At 46.3% G+C, this 21976-nt stretch overlaps 2 protein-coding genes and 1 non-coding gene across 5 annotated transcripts; all 3 read left to right on the forward strand.

Annotated features, from left to right (window-relative positions):
* The first annotated feature begins 272 nt into the window (after positions 1 to 272).
* PET117 (PET117 cytochrome c oxidase chaperone) lies at positions 273 to 3671 on the forward strand. The gene is made up of 2 exons (XM_085054557.1): positions 273 to 467; positions 3522 to 3671. Exons 1-2 carry the CDS (start codon positions 372 to 374, stop codon positions 3669 to 3671), a joined length of 246 nt encoding a protein of 81 aa, XP_084910683.1. The 5' UTR covers positions 273 to 371.
* Positions 3672 to 3942: 271 nt separating this feature from the next.
* KAT14 (lysine acetyltransferase 14) lies at positions 3943 to 21193 on the forward strand. 3 transcript variants are annotated; one of them, XM_085054547.1, is made up of 10 exons: positions 3943 to 4198; positions 5966 to 6084; positions 9088 to 9209; positions 10751 to 10932; positions 11505 to 11924; positions 12819 to 13390; positions 13918 to 14054; positions 14554 to 14729; positions 17897 to 18087; positions 20576 to 21193. In XM_085054547.1, exons 1-10 carry the CDS (start codon positions 3943 to 3945, stop codon positions 20747 to 20749), a joined length of 2349 nt encoding a protein of 782 aa, XP_084910673.1. In that variant the 3' UTR covers positions 20750 to 21193. The 3 variants fall into 3 exon arrangements, with proteins under 3 accessions (XP_084910673.1, XP_084910675.1, XP_084910676.1); XM_085054549.1 differs by having other exon boundaries at positions 11508 to 11924; XM_085054550.1 differs by lacking the exons at positions 17897 to 18087; positions 20576 to 21193 and having other exon boundaries at positions 13918 to 14166; positions 14554 to 14694.
* LOC146439094 (U1 spliceosomal RNA) lies at positions 17533 to 17694 on the forward strand. Its single transcript, XR_014851436.1, has one exon. It is a non-coding gene; the product is annotated as a U1 spliceosomal RNA (small nuclear RNA).
* Positions 21194 to 21976: the final 783 nt, after the last annotated feature.

Here is a 21976-nt window from a genome sequence, read left to right on the forward strand (position 1 = left end):
AGACACCGGCACAGCTGGGCACAGCTGGGCACAGCGGGGCACCCAGCCCCAGGGGCGCGGATGGAACAAAGGCCCATTTTAGCACCCCATGCCAGAGTTCTGGCCGGAAGGGTGCGAGCATCCCGCCTCTGTCCCTGCGGAGCTGACAGCCGGGAGGGCAGCTCCGCGGAGACGCCTCCCGATCCCGATCCGCCTCCCGATCCCGATCCGCCTCCCGGCTCTGCGCCCCGCCCCGCATCGGCGCTCGGCTGCCCGCGCCTGGCTCGCTGCGCTCGGCGCTCGGCAGGGGCGGGGCACGCCGCCTCACGCTCTCCCTCAGCCCGGCCCGCCCGCCGCTTCCCCCGCCGCGGCCCCGCGCCGCCCCGCCGGACATGTCGCGGGGCTCCCGCCTGGCGCTGGCCGTCTCCGCGCTGCTCTCCGCCGCCATCGTGGCGGCCGTGCACGTCCAGCAGCGCCGGGAGCTGGAGGTGAGTGCGCGCCGCGGGCCGCGGGGGGGAGGCGGCGAGCGGGGCTCTGCCTGGCCCTCAGCGCGGCCCCGCCCACCGGCCGGGCAGGCCCCGCCCCCGAGCTAGGCCACGCCCCCTCACCTGCCGGCTGACCTGCCCGCCCCCACCTGCCGGCTCTGCCTGGAGCCACGCCCACCGATAAGACCCGCCCATATCTAAGCTCCGCCCCTTTCCCGCACCTCAGCTCCACGTGTCCTTCTCCATCCGTCCCCGCAGCTCCTGTCCCTGCCCCAGCGTCCTGCCACCCTCCCTGCCCAGCACTGGGGGCTGTGGGCACAGCGTGCACCCAGAGGCCAGGGCTGCCCCTGCCCTGCACTGCCCCCATGCTGCTCTCTCCACAAGCTACCCTTTCCCCACGTTTTCCTGCCTTGGCACCCGCGCTTTCCGTGCTCTTTTGGCTGCACCAGCTCCCTGATGCTGTCCTGTGCGTTTCCCTTTAGGGGCAAATAGCAGTGAGGAGCCCCAGGTGAGGCACGACAGGCTCGGTGGAGGTGGTTCCCTCCCTCTCCAGCAGCCAGCATGCAGGAAGGATGTAATCCTGCAGCCTCCTGGCCAAGGCCACCACTCTGGCAGTGTTCCCAGGGCTCTCCTCTCTGGCTGTGCTGTGCCACTGGTGTGCCCTGTTTTCCTCAGCTCCACAAGTGCACCCTGCTAAAGGGCAGACAGCACTGTGCTGTGCCACGAAGCTGCCCCAGTTCCCTTCTCGTTCTGCCAGGGCAGGTAGAGTGCACGCTGTCAGAAACACCACGTGGTTATTAAACAGGGATTTACAAAAATCGGGTAATTCCTGGCAGGCACCCTGTGTGCAAGACAGCTCACAGTCAAAAGTGTCAGATCTGACGATGGTGAGTCCTAATACAGAGAAATCCTGCTGAAAAGTTGTGTGGTTGTGTAAAGGTGTGCTGGTTTGGACCCTGCTGATGAGCCTTACTGATATAAGGGCACGCATCTGATTCTTCTCACTTTACTTACAAAAAAACCCTAGAAAATGCACACAGAAAAAGCCTGTGTTAAATGACACTGAAGCAGTCAGAAGTTACAGAACACCAGAGTTCAAATTCCCAGTTCACAGCCCAGCAGTGGCAGCCAGAGCTGGCTCTGCACTTGCCAGAGCTGACGATGTGCTGGGTAGATCACCTCAGCTCACATTTTTGTAGCTGGCTGCTCACTAGTTCAGTGTGCCTGCCTTGAGCCACTGAGGATCTGGCAGTAATATGTGCTAAATGCTCCTAAACTTAACTTCAGCTGCAGTTAAAGTTGTACTTTGAACATGTGCTGCAGGATAAACATCACCCTTGAGTGTTTCAGTGAAACACCTAAACTTCATAGATCTTTTTGACCTTGGTTAATACCTGTTCAGAAGGCACAAAGCTTATGTTTTATATATTATATCTGAGATTTTATTTTTGTAAGTCTTCATCATCAAGTCAGACAATAATGACTTCATGTTTAACAGATCCAGCTATTTAGATAATATAATGGAGATAAATAATGTGGACATTTTACAGGCCTGGTGTGAAGATTATTTCAGGTTTATCTTTGTGCAGATTAATAAACTTTTGACTTTTATAAATTGATGTGCCAGGCCCAGAGTGATTTGAACTTGCACATGCTTTTCATGCCTGCAGAAGACAAGCAGGGTTAACTTCCAAGAACAGAGGAAGATGAGAAGATTAACATTTTCATTGGTCTTTGTCACTTGTGACACTCAAATTATAAAGCTGTCTTTTGCAAACTATGCATTTTCAAAGTCAATACATCCACCATCTTTAAGAATGTGGTGAAAGAGTGTTTTGGGAAGGAAAAAGGATTACATTCTTGGTGTAATTGATCAGTTACCTCGTATCTCTCCACAGCTTTATTGTTATTAACTGATAGTAATGTAATAATAAGTTTATGAACTTTGTCTTCAGCTTCAGATTACTGATTTGTAACCTGAATTCAGCTGGTGGAAGCTGATGGGAAGGAACTGGTTTTATTAGATTAATTTCTGGAGAGAGTTTTGGTTATTGGCTGACATATGTGTCTGTGCATTTTATTAACAAGATAAAATTATTTCTTAAACAAAACCTTTCTATTTTGGTCTTGACAGGAGAAATAATTGCCTTTGAACTGTGCAGTTATTGGCACGCTAGGTGAGCAATAACACCTGTGATAACTTGTCAAATAATAGTCACAAACATCCTCTAAATAGACTCCAGGGTCAACTTCCAAATAAATTATTTGCAGGTGCATTTTGACTTCATTCAAATGGGTCAAATAAATTACTGATCTTTCACCTAATTACCAAATTATCAACGTGAATAAAACTGTCTGGGTAACAGAGAGAGAGAGAAGCATATGGAGGAAGCCAAAAGCAGCTGGGATTTTCTTAGGGCTTTTAACACCCATTGCAGGACTTGCACACCAGGTTGAAAGCTGCTGGTGTGTGTTGCACATTATGTATTTGTTTCTATATATGTCATATGTTTGTATAATGAACATTTTTTCTAATGAAAATTGTCGGTAAAGTGGATATTTTTTGAAGGACATGCCTTGATTTTTCAAGAGCTTGGCTTAAGCAGGCTGTGGATATTTTTTTAAGATGAAAACATGAGCAGAAAGAAACAAACAAACACCTGTTAGTTTTTCTTAAAATAGTTTCCAATTTGTCACAAAATTTACTCCAAGCAGAGAAGTTTTGAGGAGATTATTCTGATTTGGTAAAGATTTAGGTCAGAGATAACAATTTTTTAGATCACACCCATCCTGCATGGCATGGGAATTACAGTTCCTAGCAGTTACTTGCTCAATAGCTTTATCACTTAGTAAACCCACCCATCGGAAGTGAGTGCAAATAAAGCACTTTTTGGTGTAGTGATGTTAGATATTGGCTCCTGGAGATTCCAACCACGTTAAGTTGCTGTGGCAAAGGCAGCAGAGGGAAGAGCTTTGCAGGAGGGGTTGAGCCTGGGTGGAGTTGGTCCCGTTCAGCGTCACTGGAGCTCTGATACACCCTGTCCCTTGTGCTTTCAGAGGCTGCGAAGTGGAGTTGTCCGAGATCTTGAGCGTCAGAATCAGAAAAAGGAGAACATTCGGCTGTTGGAAGAGCAGATTGCTCTGACAAAGCAGCTCATGGAAGAAAGAGACAAGGCGCTAATGGAAAAACGTTCCCAGCAGTCCTAGGCACAGGCCTGGCTCCTTAGAGGTTTGACTGAAAACGTTTGGAGGTCATTTGCATCTAACTTCTTGCAGGTGTTTTAACAAGCAGAGGTAATCTGTGAAAGACTGCTTATTTTGCATAAATTATAATCCAGCCTCTAAAGCCTTAGTACAGACAAAAACCCATTTTCTCTGTGATTGGTACTTGGGCTCTGGAGACTTGGCTGTGGCCCATCCAGTGTGGCTGGGCTGAACGCGAGGAGGAGCAGCTCGTTGCTCTGAAACTCCACCCAGGATGGCCAACAACGTTCACATGAGTGGGCTGCTCAGCCGGCACGATGATGAAGCCACCAGAACCTCCACCTCTGAGGGCCTGGAGGAGGGTGAGGTGGAAGGGGAGACTCTCCTGATTGTGGAGTCCGAGGACCAGGCTTCTGTCGATTTGTCACACGACCAGAGCGGGGACTCCCTGAACAGCGACGAGGGTGAAACCTCCTGGATGGAGGAGATGTCCTATTACTGTGAGAAGTGCCAGAAGTGGATCCCAGCAAGTAAGGCTGCCGGTTGTGTTGTGCCTTGCTGTGGTGGGTGTTTGCAAGGTGCTTGTGCTGTCCTGCCTTCTGTCTCATAGCTTGTTTGGCTGTACCCCATCCTGTCCTGCTGGAGACAGGCTGTCGTGGCACTGCAGGCAGCCCTGCAGCCTGCTGCCACTTCAGTCCATGAGCTGTGTGTGTCCAGAGCTGGTACTCTCTGTGAGGAAGTCAAATTGTCTTCTTTAATCAGCAGAGAATATTAAAGTTCAGAAACATGCCCACCCTCACAGTTCCTGCAGCAGTTTAAGGGGCTTGGGCCAAGCAACTTGACCTCTCTGCTCACTCAGATAAACATAATGACCCTTGCTGTAAGCTCTGGGGAGGAAAAGGACTTTGTGATGGTGTTACAATTTTTTTTTTTTTTAATTCCTGTCGATTTGTCACGTCTGTGGAGTATATGGCTAAATCTCAACCCTAATGTTTTCTCAATAATGTGAATTTAAGTTGGCTTTCACAGAAACATGCCCAGCCTGCAGCAGCCAGCTCTGGGAGGTGTTTGGAGCAAGCTGTAGAACTTGATGCCTCTGCTCTGGCATTTGACATAAGATATATGCTGTTAGGAGTGTAATGGACAGCTTTGCTTTCTAAATTCTGGATGGTCTGATCTGTTTATAGATCCAAAAGCCAGATATTGCTAAGCACTGGTTGGTTTTGGTGTGGGGCTTTTTGTTTGATTTGGGGGTTTTGTGTTTTGGATTTTTTTGTTTGTTTGTTTGTTCATGGTTAGAAATAATGATCTGTTTAGGTGGCACTTGCCTTGCAGCTATGTCAGAGCTGCCCTTTTTTTCTTCTTAGAATTTGCTAAAATTTACAGTGTAAAAAACTCCTCTCAAGGCGTGTTAGTGAATGTTTAGATGTTCATCTAATGAAACCAGCACCAGACTATTGAATTATTTTTCAGTAAAGGGAAATAGTAACTTGAAATGCATTAATAAAAAAAATGGAGCAGAGTTAAAAGTAGCATGAGTTATCTCATGCAGGAGCACTTGATTTAATACTCAGTTTGTTCTATTTTACAAATCTGTTCCTCTCTGCAGTTGCTGTGGAACACATCCAAGGAGCAGAAAAGGCCAGTTGCAGAGCAACAGTAGCCACATGCAAATGTGCAGAGTAAACGAGCTGTAAAAGGGAAATACTGTGCTCTTTCCTAATCATTCAGTTCTAGGGAGTTCACTTGACACTTGTGAAAATTGCCAGCGGCGCTCAGGCAAATAATCACCTTTTTACATGGAATTGCCATTTGGAAATTCTGTTAATCTACTAAGTGTGGGGGGTGTTTCTCCCATCACACACAGTTGCAGCCTTAATTCTGCAATTCACTATGGAAGTGAGTATCCATATAGTAAAAATGCTTGATCTGGTGTTATTACACAGTAAAAGAGATTACAACCTTGTAGAGAAACATCTTTTGTGTGGGACTTTTTGGAAACACTGTAGTCTTAATTGTTTCCCTGTCCTGTGATGACATTTTTCAGTTTGTCTTATTTGTCATATTTGTGTAAATTAACTCCTGGTGAGCTTAGAAGCCCTGATTATTATTATTTTCTTTTTCTCTGCTGCAGAAACACAGAATTAGAGCCTATAACTTTGGATGCATGGGGGTTTACAGGTGGCTCTGTTGCTTTTGTTCAGACAAACGTGATCTTGGAGGAAATTCAAATTTCCTTTGCAGCACTTTTTCCTATAAAAGGACAAAAAAAAATATTATTTTCCTTTTCATTTTAGGTCAACTGAGAGAACAGCTCAGCTACCTCAAAGGAGATAACTTTTTCAGATTTACTTGCTCTGATTGCTCAGAAGATGGGAAGGAGCAATTTGAACGTCTGAGATTAACATGGCAACAAGTAAGTGAAATGTTTGTGCCAGCAGAGCAACCGTGGGACTTTCTGAAACTGTTGTTTGTTGTGTATATGCTACCTGGAAAAGGAGGATCAGGTATTGGTAACAAAGAAGCATTTGCATGAACTTCAGAAATTAATTAGCTGAGGATTGCCTGCACATGAGAACTTGAGCATTTGGCAGGGAAATTGAAAGATAATAATACAAACCACATTCCTTTTCTTTTTTTTTTTTCCCCTTTCCCTTATGTTGCTCATGAATTCATGGCTTCAAGCAAATTTGGAAAAGCAAAATAAATGCAATTTGGCTGCTAGGCATGAAACAGTTTTTTTGTATATAAGAAAATGTAAAATTAGTGAGGTGGCAACATAGAAACAGAGAGCTTGCCAGCTCCCTGAACACAAAGCTCCAACCTGCCTGTTTATGCAGTAGCATCAGTCGTTGCTGGAATTCACTGTTTCAATCATTTGCACACCTGAGCAATCCAAATAACATCTGTTTGCATCTTTTGGGACAGTAGCGGTGTGTTGTCTCATAGAAGATCACAGAATCTCAGGATCAGTTAGGTTGGAAAAGAGCTTGGGAATCGTCAAGTCCAACCTATGACCCAACACCACATTGTCAAGCAGATCATGCCACTGAGTGCCCTGTTGCCCTTCTCTGGATACACTCCAGCATCTCAACACCCTTCCTAAATTGTGGGGCCCAGAACTGGACACAGTGCTCAAGGTGCTGCCTCACCAGCACCAAGTACAGAGGTACAGTCACTGCCCTGGTCCTGTTGGCCACTGCTCTAAGCCAGGATGCCATTGGCCTTTTTGGCCACCTGGGCACACTGCTGGCTCATGTTCAGATTGCCATCCATCAGTACCCCCAGGTCCCTTTCTGCCTGGCCACTGTCCAGCCACTCTGTCTCCAGCCTGTAGAGCTGCAGGGGGTTATTGTGGCCAAAGTGCAGGATGCAGCACCTGGTCTTGTAAACCTCCTGTTGTTGGACTGACCCATGGATCCAGCCTGCCCAGGTCCCTCTAGATGGTGTCAAAGGTTTTGCTGAAGTCCGTGTAGACAAAATCCACAGCCTTCCCCATGTCCACCAGGCAGGTCACCTGGTGATAAAGGAGATCAGGTGGGTCAGGCAGGACCTGCCCCTCCTAAATCCATGCTGGCTGGGTCTGATCCCCTGGCTGTCCTGTAGGTGGTCACACTCAAGATGATCTGTTCTATAACCTTGCCAGGCCTTGAGGTGAGGCTGACAGGCCTGTAGTTTCCTGGATCCTCCTCCCAGCCCTTCTTATGGATGGGTGTCACATTGGTATTTCCAGCCATCTGGGACCTCCCTGGGGAGCCAGGACTGATGGGAAATGATGGAGAGCAGCTTGGTGAGCTCTTCCACGAGCTCCCTCATCACCCTAGGATGGATCCCATCTGATCCCATAGACTTGTGACCATCCAAGTGGCTCAGCAGGTCACCAGCTGCTTCCTCCTGGATTACTGGGGGTATTCTGCTCCCTGTCCCCATCTTCCAGCTCAGGAGGCCACTTGTCCTGAAGATGACCTGTCTTATTGATGGAAATATCAGCCTTGTTTGCCTTCCCCCTGATTCTTATTCACAGGCACTCAGCCTTATCATAATATAAGTTAATTTGGAACACCAGTTGTAACTCCTGCAGTGCTTTCTTGTGGTGGCCAATGCAGGGGAAAAGGTTGGTGTAGGGGTCTGTGCTGGCAGACTTTCACCAAATTCCAGACTGGGAAAGCACAGGCTGCTGTCATTGTGCCCAGATCTCTTCAGAGTGCCATGGGCAAGGGGCAGACAAAACGAAAATAGGTGAGGAAGAAAGCTGTGACCACCTCCTGAGGCTTCCAGCACCCAGAGCTGCTGCTGCTTCTCAGTAAGTGGAATTGAGGAAAGTGGTCAAATTAACTTCTTTGAAGCAGGAAAAATGGGAACAGTGATTTCTGGCATTTTTTCAGAGTATGTGGCCTCAACAGATCCTTATCTTTAGCCAGCTGAAAAGAGAATTATTTTTGATGTCCTGGGACACTGTCCCACATGACTTTTAAACCCACAAAATCCTAGTTATGAAAATAAGGGGGTTGTGAGGTAGAAATAGGGTAAGGGGAACGTAAAGCTGTCCATATTTCCTCATTTTGACACCTTTGCCAATGCACCCCAGAAAGCCCAGATCCACTGTGAGGAGACCCATCTCCCCAAGAAAAACACATTTCAGACTTCTCTAAGGGTGAAGTAAAAGTCCCTGTTGGAAGTAGTGCCAAATCAAGGCTATGTGATTGTTGAATTATGATTCTAGCCTAGCTGATTTTAGTTTTATTCTAATAAATTATAATTAATTAAATAAATACGATTAACAGTTGATCACCCAAACTTACTTAAAAGAGTTGTGATATTTTTCAAACCTGCCCTTTAGTTTATCTGTGTAACAGGTCAGAGTGAATTTGGTTGTGAAGTGTGTGAGTGAACTGTAAATGGCTTCTGTTTAATGAAGACAAACTTGCTTCTTGCACACTATTAGGAGATAGGTAATTTTACAGAGTTTTGTTGAGTTTAAAAAGTAACAGTGTCTAGAAAGACCATTGTCATGATGTTTCTGATGTATTAGATAGTGGGATTACTTGTGACTTTTTATTTCAAAGGCTATTTCCCTACCTTCACATTACATTCAGACCCCAGCTGTACTGTAATTCATTTAAACAACAGCTGCACAATTCTTGTGTCTCAGCACAAATCTGCATAACTAGGCAGCTTGTTATTCTCCTGGGATGGAGAAATCTCTGGGAGGATGTGCAGCTAACAATAGAAAGACAAGAACGGGCAGCATGAAACCTGGAAGAAGATGGATTGCAGAAGTTGCCTATGAGATGTTGCAAAAATAAGATATTTATGAGAGAACAAAAATCTGTGTTTTGTGTGTGTGTGGCAGCTGCGGGGCTTTGTTCAGGAGACAAAGCAGAAAAGATTTACTTGTGTCCAACACTTTCTGTTTCAGGTTGTCATGTTGGCAATGTACAACTTGTCTCTGGAAGGAACAGGCCGTCAGGGGTACTTCAGATGGAAAGAAGATATTTGTGCTTTTATTGAGAAACACTGGACTTTCTTATTAGGGAACAGGTAAGGACATGATATTTCCCTGAGGGTTTGGTTGGTGAGCCAAAGGAATTAAAATCTGTTATACAGATGGACAAGAATCCTGGTTAATACGGTGACATCTCTGTTGAGCCTTACAAGTGATGAAAAGGGAGGATTTAATACTGAGAATCTGAATACAGGCATGAGGGATACACTTGAGAAAGAATAATCATTTCTTACTCAGTAAAAATAACCCCAAGAATGTCACACAAAACCAATACAAATGCATGAGTTTTGGATTATTTCTTATCTTCCTTTAGGCAGCAGATGAACCTCCAAAGATGCAGTTTTTCTAAGCAGTCACAATGGATGGGCTAATCCTGGTATTGGCAAACGTTAAGGACAAAAATGTGGTCCAGCAAAGTGCTACGTTCCTTGGCTATAAAGCATTCAAGGACCAAGTTCTTCAAGAAGAACTGAACCTCACCTTTTAGATTGTTTTGGATCTTAATGAAATGGCTTTTACATCGTAGGTGTTAAACAACTGAAATGTTTTTCAGTGTGTGTAAAGACATTGTCAGAGTAAGAACCCCTCTCATAAAGGACAGCTTTCATTTTCCAGGTGAACAGCACATTTTTTTCTGAGCATGCTGAAGCTGTCAAACCCAAGTCTCACTGCTAATGCATGTGCTGTGGAGACAAGGAAGGAATTGAGCAATCCTTGGAAGTTGTAGACTTGATTGACTTCACAGGTTTTTTTCTTCCCCAGGGACTTCTCTGTTGTAAGATCTGGCGTTTCTTCCTAACCAGATTTGGTCTTTGACTTTGCTTTCAGTGCTTGTCTGTGCCTCCTTGCTCTGTTCTCAGAAATGTTAGCATTTGTCCTCTCTGGAAGCCACAGGGACCCTGACAGGAGGGCAGCTGATGACCCATTGTCCCTCATTCAGGGAGCCCATGCCTCCCAGGGTTTGCAGCTGTCTTTTGAGACTTGCCCTGGGAACTGGGAACTCCTTGCTCTGCTTAAAATTTGGAGAGTGATTCCTGGCCTCAGACAAGGTCTCCCCACTTGCCTGGACAAGCCACTGATGGAACAGAGACAGCTGAATCGTGTGTGTAGCGGTACAAGCCATGCAATGCTCTTCTTCCTTGGCATATGGAAATGCAGCTTATCCAGATTTACTCTAACACTCCAGACTTTGAGCTTGGGCACCTGGGTTTAACCCCCCACCTTGGAGGTTCAGTATCCCAAGGTGTGGAAATGCAGTACAAGGGAGTACCTCAGTTATTGGCTACAAGGGCAATTCTTCAGTATTTCTTCTCGCTTCTTCCATTAAGTGACATCTTAGTTAGCCCTGTGATCAGTTCTTGAAGGAACACAAAGTGCTCAGATGCCCAGTAAGAGTGCACTGCCCAGCAGAGTGAAAGGCTTAAATGCAGCTCCCTGCCTTCAAGTGGCCAAAAAAGTGCTTCAAAAGTAGTTCAGAGTGTGTGCATCAGTACCAGTGGCAGAAACACTCTGTCCAGGATGGAAGCACAGCTGGTGGGTGGGGACCTAACCCTTGATTTCCTCTCTCTCATCACAGGAAAAAGACCTCAACATGGTGGAGCACAGTTGCTGGCTGTCTCTCTGTGGGGAGCCCCTTGTTTTTCCGCTCAGGGGCACAGGAATTTGGAGAACCAGGATGGTGGAAGCTGGTTCATAACAAACCCCCAACGCTGAAACCTGAAGGAGAGAAGCTGTCTGCATCTGCACTGAAGGCAAAAGGTAACTCTGTCCCAGTAGTGTGTAGATTTCTCACTGGGCCAGAGCTGGTAGACATCAGAAAAGTTCAGTTAAAACCATGTATTTCTGTGCATGGACAGTTTTGTTCTGCTATAATGGTTGACTGAAGAGGACTATGGTGCCCATACTGCAGTGTGAGAAGCCTCTTATATTTTATTACTTTAGTGCATATACTGTAGTGTGAGAAGCCTGTTATATTTTACTACTTTTTTGCATTGTGCTGATTTAAAGGGTTTTGAGGCCTGTGCAGAGTGTTTTGGGTTGGGGTTTTTGTAGCTGAAATCCACAATTTCTCCACTTGTCTTTACCTTGGGGATTTTTTATCTTTTGTCACTAGATGCAAATTCTCCTTTGTGTGGAGGAACAAAATCTGGACTTTAATGAGGCTTTAGTCATACATTGGCTTAATACTTCATGTCCCAGAGTGAATTTCTTGTACACATTGAAAATCCATCTTTTAAGCTTTGTAGTCAGTGGGGTTTTTGACTGTGTAGTGTGTATCCAGTGACTGCAGGAGCTCAGTGTCAGTCAGAATAAGCAAACTCCTTCTTTAGCAGCCTCCAAGCCCCCCCTGGATCCCATCATCACCGTGGAAGGCCTTCGGAAGCGGGTGAGCCGTAATCCAGTGGAGTCAGCCATGGAGCTGAAGGAGAAGAGGTCTCGCACTCAGGAAGCCAAGGACATTCGCAGAGCCCAGAAGGAGGCGGCAGGATTCCTGGACCGCAGCACTTCCTCCACTCCCGTGAAGTTCAGCAGCCGCTGCCGCCGGCCCGACATCGTGCTGGAGAAAGGAGAGGTCATCGACTTCTCCTCCCTCAGCTCATCCGATCGCACGCCGCTGACCAGCCCTTCTCCATCCCCATCCCTGGACTTCTCTGCTCCTGGCACTCCTGCCTCGCACTCAGCCACTCCCAGCCTTCTCTCGGAAGCAGATCTCATCCCGGATGTCATGCCACCCCAGGCTCTGTTCCATGGTAAGAGCCACCGTGGGTTTTGTTTAGTAATGACCTGTGTGTAGTTTTTTAGGAAGATGTTAAAAAGAAGCTCCCAATGAGCTGCAGGATCCTTTCAGGATAAGATGGGAACTAACTGGTAATACTGTCTTAGTTGAGTGTGAGAATTGACTGGTTTTCCATAGATGTATCACCAGCTTCTAAGGCCAGAAGAAATCTCCCATTATTGTTTCCGGAGGGATCCTGGACAAACAGTGGGTAGATTTCACACAGCAACTGCTGGACCACTCAGTGTAAGCATTTCACTGCAACACAGATTACGCTGTTAGATAGCAACTCCAGTTTTGCCTCAAATGTTTTTCATGGGAGAAGTTTTATTCCCATGGTAATGTCCCAGTACTTTATAAGGTTTGAGCGTGCTGATTAACGAATGCTAAATTTTGGTGAGATTGCAAAGCAGTGATGCAGAGTGAATTCTCTTGGTTCCTTAAGGAGCCAGACTCCTGGGTGACAGGAAGGATAGTGGGGTTCTGTAGAGGACAGGACATCTCCAGAGTATGCTGCTGAAGATACAGCTCACCAGCTTGACCTTTTGATCCCCAGTCTTTGGGCATTTTCAGCAGCTTGACACTCATCCAAGAACATGAGCTTTTCAGCTCAGGATGGGCTCTGTTTCTAGATGCCAAACTACAAGACACTTTAGAAGCAGGATTGAGTCTGTCCTAAAATTGGACTCTTTACAGCATCTCCTGTCCAAAACCAGGAGATCCAGGAGTACACAGAAATTGAAGTGTGTTGGGTAAACCCACATTATTGTTCCTTAGCAGAAAAATGCTGGCAACCTTTTTTGAAATGGGCCCTTGATGTTTCAATTTTTTTTTCTTTCCTCCTGGATTATTTTGATCTATTCCACAGATGATGAGGAGATGGAAGGAGATGGAGTCATAGACCCAGGAATAGAGTATGTGCCCCCTCCCAGTGGGACAGCTGGTGCTGGCACCATGATAGCAAGCAGAAAGAAAGTGAAGACTGCTGAGCAGATCAAGCAAGAGGTGGAGAGCGAAGAAGAAAAAACAGAACGGATGGAAGGTGACAGCGAAGATCCTGAAGAGCCAAACACACCCTTGCAGGTGAGAGGACGAGACAAGGGGAAACCACAGCTGGAGAAGGATGCTAAACCTAGAGTTCCCAAGCACACCTCAGTTAGCATCTATGAGGAAAAGCTGCTGCTGAAGAGACTGGAAGCCTGTCCCAATGCTCTGAGCATGACCCCAGAGGCCCGGAGGCTGAGGCGCAAGCTCCTGGTCAGGCAGGCCAAGAGGGAAAGAGGACTCCCACTCTTTGACTTGGACCAGGTTGTGAATGCTGCACTGCTCTTGGTTGATGGGATTTATGGAGCCAAAGAAGGTGGTGTCTCCAGGTCCCCAGTAGGGCAAGCAACGTACAGAACTACTAGCCAGGACTTCAGGATTTTGGACAGATACCAGGTGGGTGTTCCCAAATCTAAGTTAGCTTTTGGCACTGGTTATTTTAAGCTTTTGCTGCAGACAGCAGTGTCACATTGAGGTTATCTGACTCCTAAAGTGAAAAGGATTATGTGAACAAGACTTGTTTTGGCTTGGGGCTGTGTCCCCACCAATGCTCTCCTAAGTCCCTTTCTTCTTGGGACATGCTGGTGCAGCACTGCTGTCCATCAGTGTCAGCACCACAAATGTCGCTGTGTTTGTACTCCAGCCCTGCCCAAATGCTGATGGTGAGGCCTGGATGTACCCAAACATGTACTCTTTCTTGTGTGTAGGAGGGAGATGACTTGCAGCACTTCTCTGAGTGAGGAGTGCAGCTCAAAGGTTTGGGCACTAAATTTGGGAATGCCCAGCAGAGTCCAGAAGTGGGACCATTGTGCTCCAGTCTATCCTGTCACATTGAAATGCCCTTATTCTCCCTCCATACGATTCTCTTGTTAAATCACTGAATAATTTTCCTGCAATTGTTCTGCATTTTTTTGTGCATCCAGACAATGCTGCCTGCCACGAAGGGATATCGCCAGCAGACAACCAAGTTTCTGTATCGCCTGGTAGGCTCAGAAGACCTGCTGACAGACCACAGTATTGTCAGCCCTTACACCTCCCGTGTCCTTAAACCTTACATCAGGTACAGAGGGTCTGAGCTTGCTCTTGGCTTGTGCACCGCCAGCCCACGGAGAGGACACCTTTCTTGGGCAGTGCTCCTCACTCCTCCTCAAAGTACAACCCAGTGCACCATGGTAACCCTGAAGGGATACTGTTTGATTTAGCTGAGTAGTTAAATGGATTGCATTGGGAAGGGGAATCTCCAAGAGGGGGCAAGGGCAGAGAGGGAATTGCAGTAGTCTTTCAATGTAAGTTGTACCTGCTGTGGGTCAGAACTGTGATTTCTTTGCTCATGCTGTAAGGAGAGACTGGCTGGACATGCTGCAGGTCTGCAAAGTGTCCTGGCTTCTGGCACTAGGGTGTTTTTGCTGAGCTGGGGGCTCTTTTCCCACATGAATGGAAGACTGTCTTTTTTCTAAAACCGAGCATGTCAGAAAATATTTCATGGATAGTACCCATTTAGCTGCAGTGGCAGTTGTTTCTCACTTGCTTTTTGTGTTTCCTTTTCACCTTCCTGGCAGACGTGATTATGAGACAAAGCCCCCAAAACTCAGGCTGCTGGCAGAAATCCGGGCAAATCCACACAGGAATGATCTCAACTGGAAGGCCGAGCCAGAAGCACCCATTGATTACTGCTACGTTCGCCCTAATCACATCCCCACTATAAACTCCATGTGCCATGAATTCTTCTGGCCTGGTAAGGTTCCTCCAGTGCTTGAGTTTTTAAGAAGCAATAAGTTTTGTTTGGAAAAGAAATGCTCTTGGGCCCACTTTTTTTTTCAGTTGGTGTCTGGCTTGGTTCTTAGAAATCCATTATCTGATGTCACAGGAATGCATTTGAGGTGGAGACCTGGGTTGGTGTCTTTGTCTCTTGAGATCATGTAGAACTGGGCAATTAGGCCCTAATTAGCACAGTACTTACCAAAAAAAAAAAAGGTGCTGAAAAGAGTAGGCTAGTAGTTTAGTAGTTAACTAAACTTTACCATCCAGTGAAATGCTTTTCAGAATAAGGGGTTGAAATAAACAGTTTTACACCAGAGATTACTGTTCATTACTTTTTATAAGACAGTTTCTTCCTAGCAGCCATAAACTGGATATGTTGGAGTTAAAGTTGGAAAGTTGTGTAAGGAGTGGCTGAGGCCACTTGGTCTGTTCAGCCTGAAGGAGAGGAGACTGAGGGGAGACCTTGTCATGGTCTGCAGCTTCCCGAGGAGGGGAAGCAGAGGAACACACTGATCTCTTCTCTGTGGTGACAGGACTCGATAGACCTGATAGGACAGCTCTGAAGCTGTGTCAGGTTTAGGATATCAGGAAAAGGTTCTTCACCCAGAGAGTGGTTGGGTGCTGAACAGGCTCCCCAGGGAAGTGGTCACAGCACCAAGCCTGCTCAACATGAGTTTGGACAACACTCTCAGGCACAGGGTGTGATTCTTGGGGTTGTCCTGTGCAGGGCCAGGAGCTGGACTCGATGATCCTTGAGGGTCCCTTCCAACTCAGCTTATTCTGTGAGTCTGTGAATTGTTTTTACAACTGCAGGCTGCACTGTGATGTCCTTTATTTCTTCAAGCCTCAGTATTTACAAGGTATGGGAATGATTAGGTTTGAATTTTTGTGTGTCATTTCTTGAACTGCAGACTCTTTGGGGACAGTGGCTGCCCTTTCTGGGGGCAGTTATGAGGCTGCAGTCTGTAGTTCTGAAATAATAACAGGGATGTTCATCTGCTGCATGCATCAGCTTCTGATCAGCAAACAACGCAGCAGACTAATTTAGAAAAGCCCAGTACAAACAGTACACACCTTTATTCCAGGTAACTGTTTGCTTTGGGTTTTGATTTGCAGATAGTGATTCAGCAGGGTTGTAGTTCAGCACTGCCCATGTGCTGCAGTCAGGATGGGACCTCTTTGTGCTACTCATTATGCAAATTGTACAGTGTGGGGGGAAATTACCTGGCACACCTTTCCTTTCACAAGCAGTTTCAGAGCTCGTGAGAGACACTTGCAATCCCAGCAGAGGCTGAACCGCTTTGTCATAGTCTCTCCTCTCCTGATAATGCATTTGAAGTTCTGGCCAAGTTGGGTTGCACCTTCATTAAGTTCTTCAGGACTCACCCTGTTTTATTTAACATAAGGAGCATGGGTGTGTTCCACCCAATTGTGAACTGTTCATCATTAAATCAGAAAGCTGACACTCCCATCAGTGTCCAAACAGGAATCCAAATCTTTTCCATGGTGAAAAATTTCTGAGGCTGGGATGATTGGTGCGCCTTGGTTCTGATTTAGCCGGAGAGGAGAGTGAGGAGATGATGCTTCAGGAGGTAAAGCCTGGATGGAAAGGGTTTAGCTGGTATAACTTCAGGGTAGGGGGCAGGAATATAAAGCTGGGTGAGCATCATTAAACCAGCACTTAGTTCTTCTCTCCCTCCAAATCCTTCCTTTCAGAGCTATTCTTGCCTCTCCCAAGGCAGAACCACATTTCCAGGTAGTGACTGCAAACGAGCTGATGTGAAACGAAACTCCCCTGTGTAGTTTCTCACAGTGCCTTGGTGCCCTAACGGGAAACCTCTCCCTAGCGGGAAACGTCTCCAGTGGTGACCCATCCTGAGCTAAGCATCTTCCTACAGGAAAAACTGCACCATTCCAGAGACACCAGCATGCTTGGGGCAATGAGTGTTCCTGTCCAGACACGCTGCAAGGCACTCCACAGGCAACGGCAGCCTTGGCATAATTAACACAGCTCCCTATTGCCAATCGATTCCTCCCACGTCTTGCTCCACCCAGCTTGCTCTCCAGCAAGAAAATAACTCACCCACTTCTTTGTGCCTGGTGCCTTATGAAGGCTTGCATCTCATCAAGAGTGATTACTGGAAAACATACTCTGCTATTTTGTTACACTGTGTTCCAACTGTATTTGCAATTGCCAATTTGAAGCTGAAGCGAACGTTTCTGGCACATCTCCTCTGTGTTTTGCATCTCATTTAGGGTCTGTCCATACAAATTACCAAACAGTCAATCTTCAGTGCCTCACACTGCACTGCTTGGTGCTGACATGCTGTGTGGATGCTCTAGGACTGCAGCAGCAGGGTAATTAGGCAAGGTAACAAACTCCCAGCCTCTTTTTGTGTCCAGCCTCTGACTTACAGAAGCACTGCCTGAGAGGCTGCTTCATGCCCCAGATGAGAAAATTTGCATGCTTAAAGCAAGTGTTTTGATAGCATTGGAAGCTGTGGTCAGGTTCACAATGCAGCTCCACAACTGAGTGTGCACAAGAGACAGCATTAAGAGCTCCAGTCAAGGTGGAGAAAAAAGATAGGAACCATAGCAGGCAATGCTGCCAGAGCTAAAGTCCAGTTTCCTCTGTGCTGCTTCTGAAGAGAGTTAAGTTTTTAGTTTCATCATCGAGTCATTTGAAAGGAAATCAGCTTTGTTAGTTTATCAATGCAAGAGTCCTTGCTAGTGAGCAGATCTTGTTTGTTTTGTTGTATTATCTCCTCTTCCCTTACATGCTTACCTGGCAGGGGAGACACCAGGATCAGGCAGCTGGTTTTCCCGAGGTAGGGTTCACCCCCTGCACTCCGGGTGTCCTGACCCCAAATTTCCCAAAATGCAGGAAATTTGACTGCATAATTTGTAGTAACAGAGGACTCCTCTAGCAGGGGCCTTGCACTACATGATCTCCAGAGATCTCATCCCTTCCAACCCCAACTATTCTATGATTCTGTGATCTTTTGCTATCAGAGATTTGAAGTAAAGGTAAAAAGAAGGGATCAAATGTTTCTAAAAAGGCTTAAACCCCTGGATATCCATGCAAGTGTGACACTTTTGGTTTGCAATGCTTCCAACTGCTGTTTCTGTCTTTCTCCATAGGCATTGATTTGTCAGAGTGCCTGCAGTATCCAGACTTCAGTGTTGTCGTCCTTTACAAGAAAGTTATCATTGCCTTTGGCTTCATGGTGCCAGATGTGAAGTACAACGAAGCTTACATCTCTTTCCTGTTGGTGCACCCTGAGTGGAGAAGAGCTGGGATTGCAACCTTCATGATTTACCATCTTATCCAGGTAATGAAATCATCCTGTGAATCTGCCAATGAACCAGCTCTGCCTTCTTCCTTGTGTGCACGAATGCAGATGTTAGAGAGTAAGAACCATTTGCTGTGAACATTTATGGAAGGAAATAGCTCCTGCTTTTGAAGTTAAAATATATTTAGGAAAACAACCATCCTGCTAACGTCCTCAGAGTTAGTGGGATGCTGCACACTTCTACTGTCTTGGGATTAACTCTGTGTTCTTCAATGGTCAGTAGTTTGTAAAAGGAATACTATAAATGTGGGGTTTAAAGAAGAAAATGAGGTAAGAGTGGGGACAGTCAGAATCTATTGCAGCTTTCTTGCCTACACGTGGGGGTTTATTCCATGCATTTAATCACTTACTGATCTTAGTCACTCACTTTCACTTTTATATGCTGGTTCCAATACAGCTGAGTGGATGATAAAGAGAAAGCTTGTTCAGTTTGTTCAAACTTGGGAAAATTAATCTGACCTAGCTAAGTGGGTGGTATTAAAGTTAAAAGTCATTAAATCTCTGAATGAATACTGTCATTCAAGTGGCCTTAATTCCATTGACTTTCTGGAGTTAAACTGCAGGAAAGCCAGCTTAATTGTGAGTAAGGATGCAGCTATATATCCTTTTCAGAGCCCAGCTGTTCCTCTTCAGGACCCACAGTTTCACCACTCCCTGAACCCGCTTGGCAGAGCTGCCGATGGGAAACATTTCTTGATTTGTTGCAGTAACAAAAACTCACCACTGAAACAGTTTTTTTTTCCCTCTTATTTGGCAGAAGCAAGGCAGGGAGTGCTGGCAGAGCCTTGGGGACAGTGATCTGTGCTTTGGAAAAGCAGTTTCCAGTAAGGGTGTAGTACTCCTGGGCTGCCCGAGGGTATCTCTGCTACCTGCACAGCTCTCTGCAGTGTTGACACAGGCCTCTAATCAATACTCTTTAAACTCACCCCTTGCATTTCCCAGGCAGCTCTGTGTGAAGTGCTGAAGGAAATTGCCCTCAGCTCAGTCTGTTGATGTGAGATGTCAGCACCCAGTAAGAAGAGGCGCCAAGGTTTGCAGGGCTCCAGCAGGTGGACTCTGAGAGAGTTCTCTCCAGCTGAGCTGGGATGTTGGAGTTGGCAAGTCAGCTGTAGAAAATCCTCACACCTTTTTGTAGCGTGTATCACATCAATTAACCTAATTCTGCTTGCAGGGAGACTAGCATGAAATTCCATGTTGAGGAAAGCCAAGCAGATTAGAGAGATCTGAGGCTGACTAGGCTCCCTAGCTGTGAGAGATCAGCACTGGATGTTTTGGCTCACATTAGATTTATTTTGCCATTGCTGACTCTCTGCCAGTGGCAGAAGGGGTTTTGTCCTGTGGAATACATGGTGGTTGTGACCTCAATCTCCACGATGTAGGTGCTGCTTTGCAGCCTGCTCAGGCCTGGGGTCTCTTCTCTGTAGCTTGAGACACTTTCATGCACTGTTTGGATTAAGAGGAGGTTGCTAACTTTGGGATCAGCATGTTGAGTTTGGGGCTGAATTCCTGGGAACAGCATAATTTAAAAGGAAGATGTTTTGATGCAAATGGTGGTGGCTGGATTGCTGTCAGAATTTACCCTTTCATGCATCTGGCCCAGAGGGCCAAACTGCATTTTCTTAATCATCTCATTCAAGTTTTCTTTTCCACAAAACAGCTTCCAATTATTTTTTTTTCCTTTCCTCCTTATTTTTTTCTCTTCCCTCTCCCTCAGAGAGTTTTCCCCTTAAATGTTTTATCTTGGAAATTTCCTAGAGGGTATTACTGTTCCCACTTAGAGTTACAATACACTCAATATACATGGAATGCTATTAAAACACTTGATGAAAGCAGAAAATAAATTATTTCAGCATCTTTATCAGAGTGTTGCTGGTTAGAATAATTTAGGATCTTCAAGGTAACTTCAGCCATGCTATTATTTGCTGTTTGAACTGAATTTCCTGCCTTCTCAGGAGGCGAGTGCTGTGCCCTGAAGGATGGGAGAGGAGCTGGGTGGGATAGGCAGGAATTTCAGCGTGACAGCACAGAGGTGCTCAGGCGGTCCCAGAGAGCTCAGCTCTGTTTGCTGACAGGGAGGAGTGCAGAGCCTGATCCTCTGGTGTGTTTTGCCTTTTCTTCAGGCCATTGTATCTGAGATCAGTGCTGTACACCAAGGTTATTTTTAATTAACAATTACTTTAGTAATTGACAATGGAAAGATGACAAATTATAATCCCCAACCTGTCTTCATTGTCAGAGAATCCACATTTCCCAGAAACAAAGGCTTGGAGGAGCAGCTGCAGAGTTCCCTTTGCTGTTGCTATGTGTGGTAACTCCTGTCTCAAGGCCTGTGACTTTTCTCACATTTCCTCAGTACCTTGGATCCCTGAGCTGATGAATCTCCTCACCTCCGCATTCCCCCAGAGGCTGTCTCGTTCTCTTGCAGTGATATCTCCCTTTTTTTTTCTCCCCCCTCCTCCCTTGGCAGACCTGCATGGGCAAGGACGTCACCCTTCACGTCTCTGCAAGCAACCCTGCTATGCTGCTCTACCAGAAGTTTGGATTTAAGACCGAGGAGTACATTTTGGATTTTTATGACAAGTATTACCCCTTGGACAGCAAGGAATGCAAGCACGCCTTCTTCCTCAGGCTGCGGCGCTGAGCTGCCAGAGGTGTCTGGGGAGCTGGGAAAAGCCCAATCCATCCAAAAAACTCCCCCAGCTTTCGGTGGAGGATGTTGGCTGCCACAGGAGAGCTGGAACACACTGGTGTTTATCCCTAGGACTTTGGATTTCAGCAGTGCTGTGTTGTGTGTTGAAACGGCAATCCAAGAGGATTGATTCCTATGCTCCAAGGGGAGAGGCCTGGAAATGCCAACTGAGATACACTGAAACCACTGGAAAATGGAAATTCCTTATGGGGAATTTTCCTGCCACTGTTACTTTGGAGAGCCTCATTAGCAAACAAACAAAAATACAGAACAAAGAAAAAGTTTTTCACTTCAGAGGGGCCTCATGGCTTTCAAGTTTTGAAACCTGTCCAAAAATGTTGCAGGTTTTTTGTCTCTGTTTTTGTTTATGAGCAAAAATGAACATCTAGACTTAAACCATTCAGTGTTTCTGTGGTTTGATTGCTTTGTTAGGAGCCGTGTCTTGAATCTGTGAAGGGAAATAAGATATTGGTGCCTGTAGCTGAATGTTAACTTTAGGAAAGTTTACACATGCCAGAACAGTAGCCCTGAAACCGTGTTTCAGGAATACTGAGGAGTGTGTGAGTTCCTGTGATCTCAAGTACAAGGCTCAGAGGAGATAGCTTTGTTTTGCTTCTTCCCTTCCCCTTGTTGCCCCGTGCTCAGTGTGGAGTTCTCGTGACACGCGGTGTTTGTGTTCAGGAACAAGGTGTCAGGTGGGTTTGTGTCTAGGCAAGGAAGGACACCACAGCTGCCAGAGCAGCTCTTTGGAATCTTTCCACCAGTTGTTGGTGCTGCAGATCAGCCCTTTGGGCACACCTCTAACCACAGAGCAGTCTCACAGGCTCCAGCATCCACCTCCTCCTGCTACAGGCGCTCTGGCTGGAAGAAACCCAGAGCAAAAGTCAGTGGGGATGTTTGAAATGCTGGCTCTGATTTGTAGAAGCAATATCCTTGCAGTTTTGAGGGAGGAGAAGGCAGAGGTGGGCCAGATGCAGTTCTTGGAAGCACCTAGGCTCTTCAAGGTGCTTTGCTCTCCTCTTCAGTAAAGAGGAGAGCAAAGAATAAATAGAACTACCCAAGAATTAAAAAATACACCACCAAACGGTTTCTCTTGTAGTGGGCTCTTGTCCTTTTACACAATTTAGCAGCTTCTCTCCCTCCTTTTCAGTGCAGATGAACAGAAAGCTGCACTGATGT

The sequence above is a fragment of the Lichenostomus cassidix genome, chromosome 3, assembly GCF_008360975.1.
Source record: "Lichenostomus cassidix isolate B80296 chromosome 3, HeHo_3.0, whole genome shotgun sequence".
Lineage (NCBI taxonomy): Eukaryota > Metazoa > Chordata > Aves > Passeriformes > Meliphagidae > Lichenostomus > Lichenostomus cassidix.

Bases quoted from the DNA above. Each gene is read 5' to 3' on its own strand.
- PET117 (XM_085054557.1), top strand. From the start codon at position 372: ATGTCGCGGGGCTCCCGCCTGGCGCTGGCCGTCTCCGCGCTGCTCTCC. The intron at 468-3,521 runs GTGAGTGCGCGC...TTGTGCTTTCAG, and splicing joins AGCAGCGCCGGGAGCTGGAG to AGGCTGCGAAGTGGAGTTGT.
- KAT14 (XM_085054547.1), top strand. From the start codon at position 3,943: ATGGCCAACAACGTTCACATGAGTGGGCTGCTCAGCCGGCACGATGAT. The intron at 13,391-13,917 runs GTGGGTGTTCCC...TTGTGCATCCAG, and splicing joins GGATTTTGGACAGATACCAG to ACAATGCTGCCTGCCACGAA. The intron at 14,055-14,553 runs GTACAGAGGGTC...CCTTCCTGGCAG, and splicing joins GTCCTTAAACCTTACATCAG to ACGTGATTATGAGACAAAGC.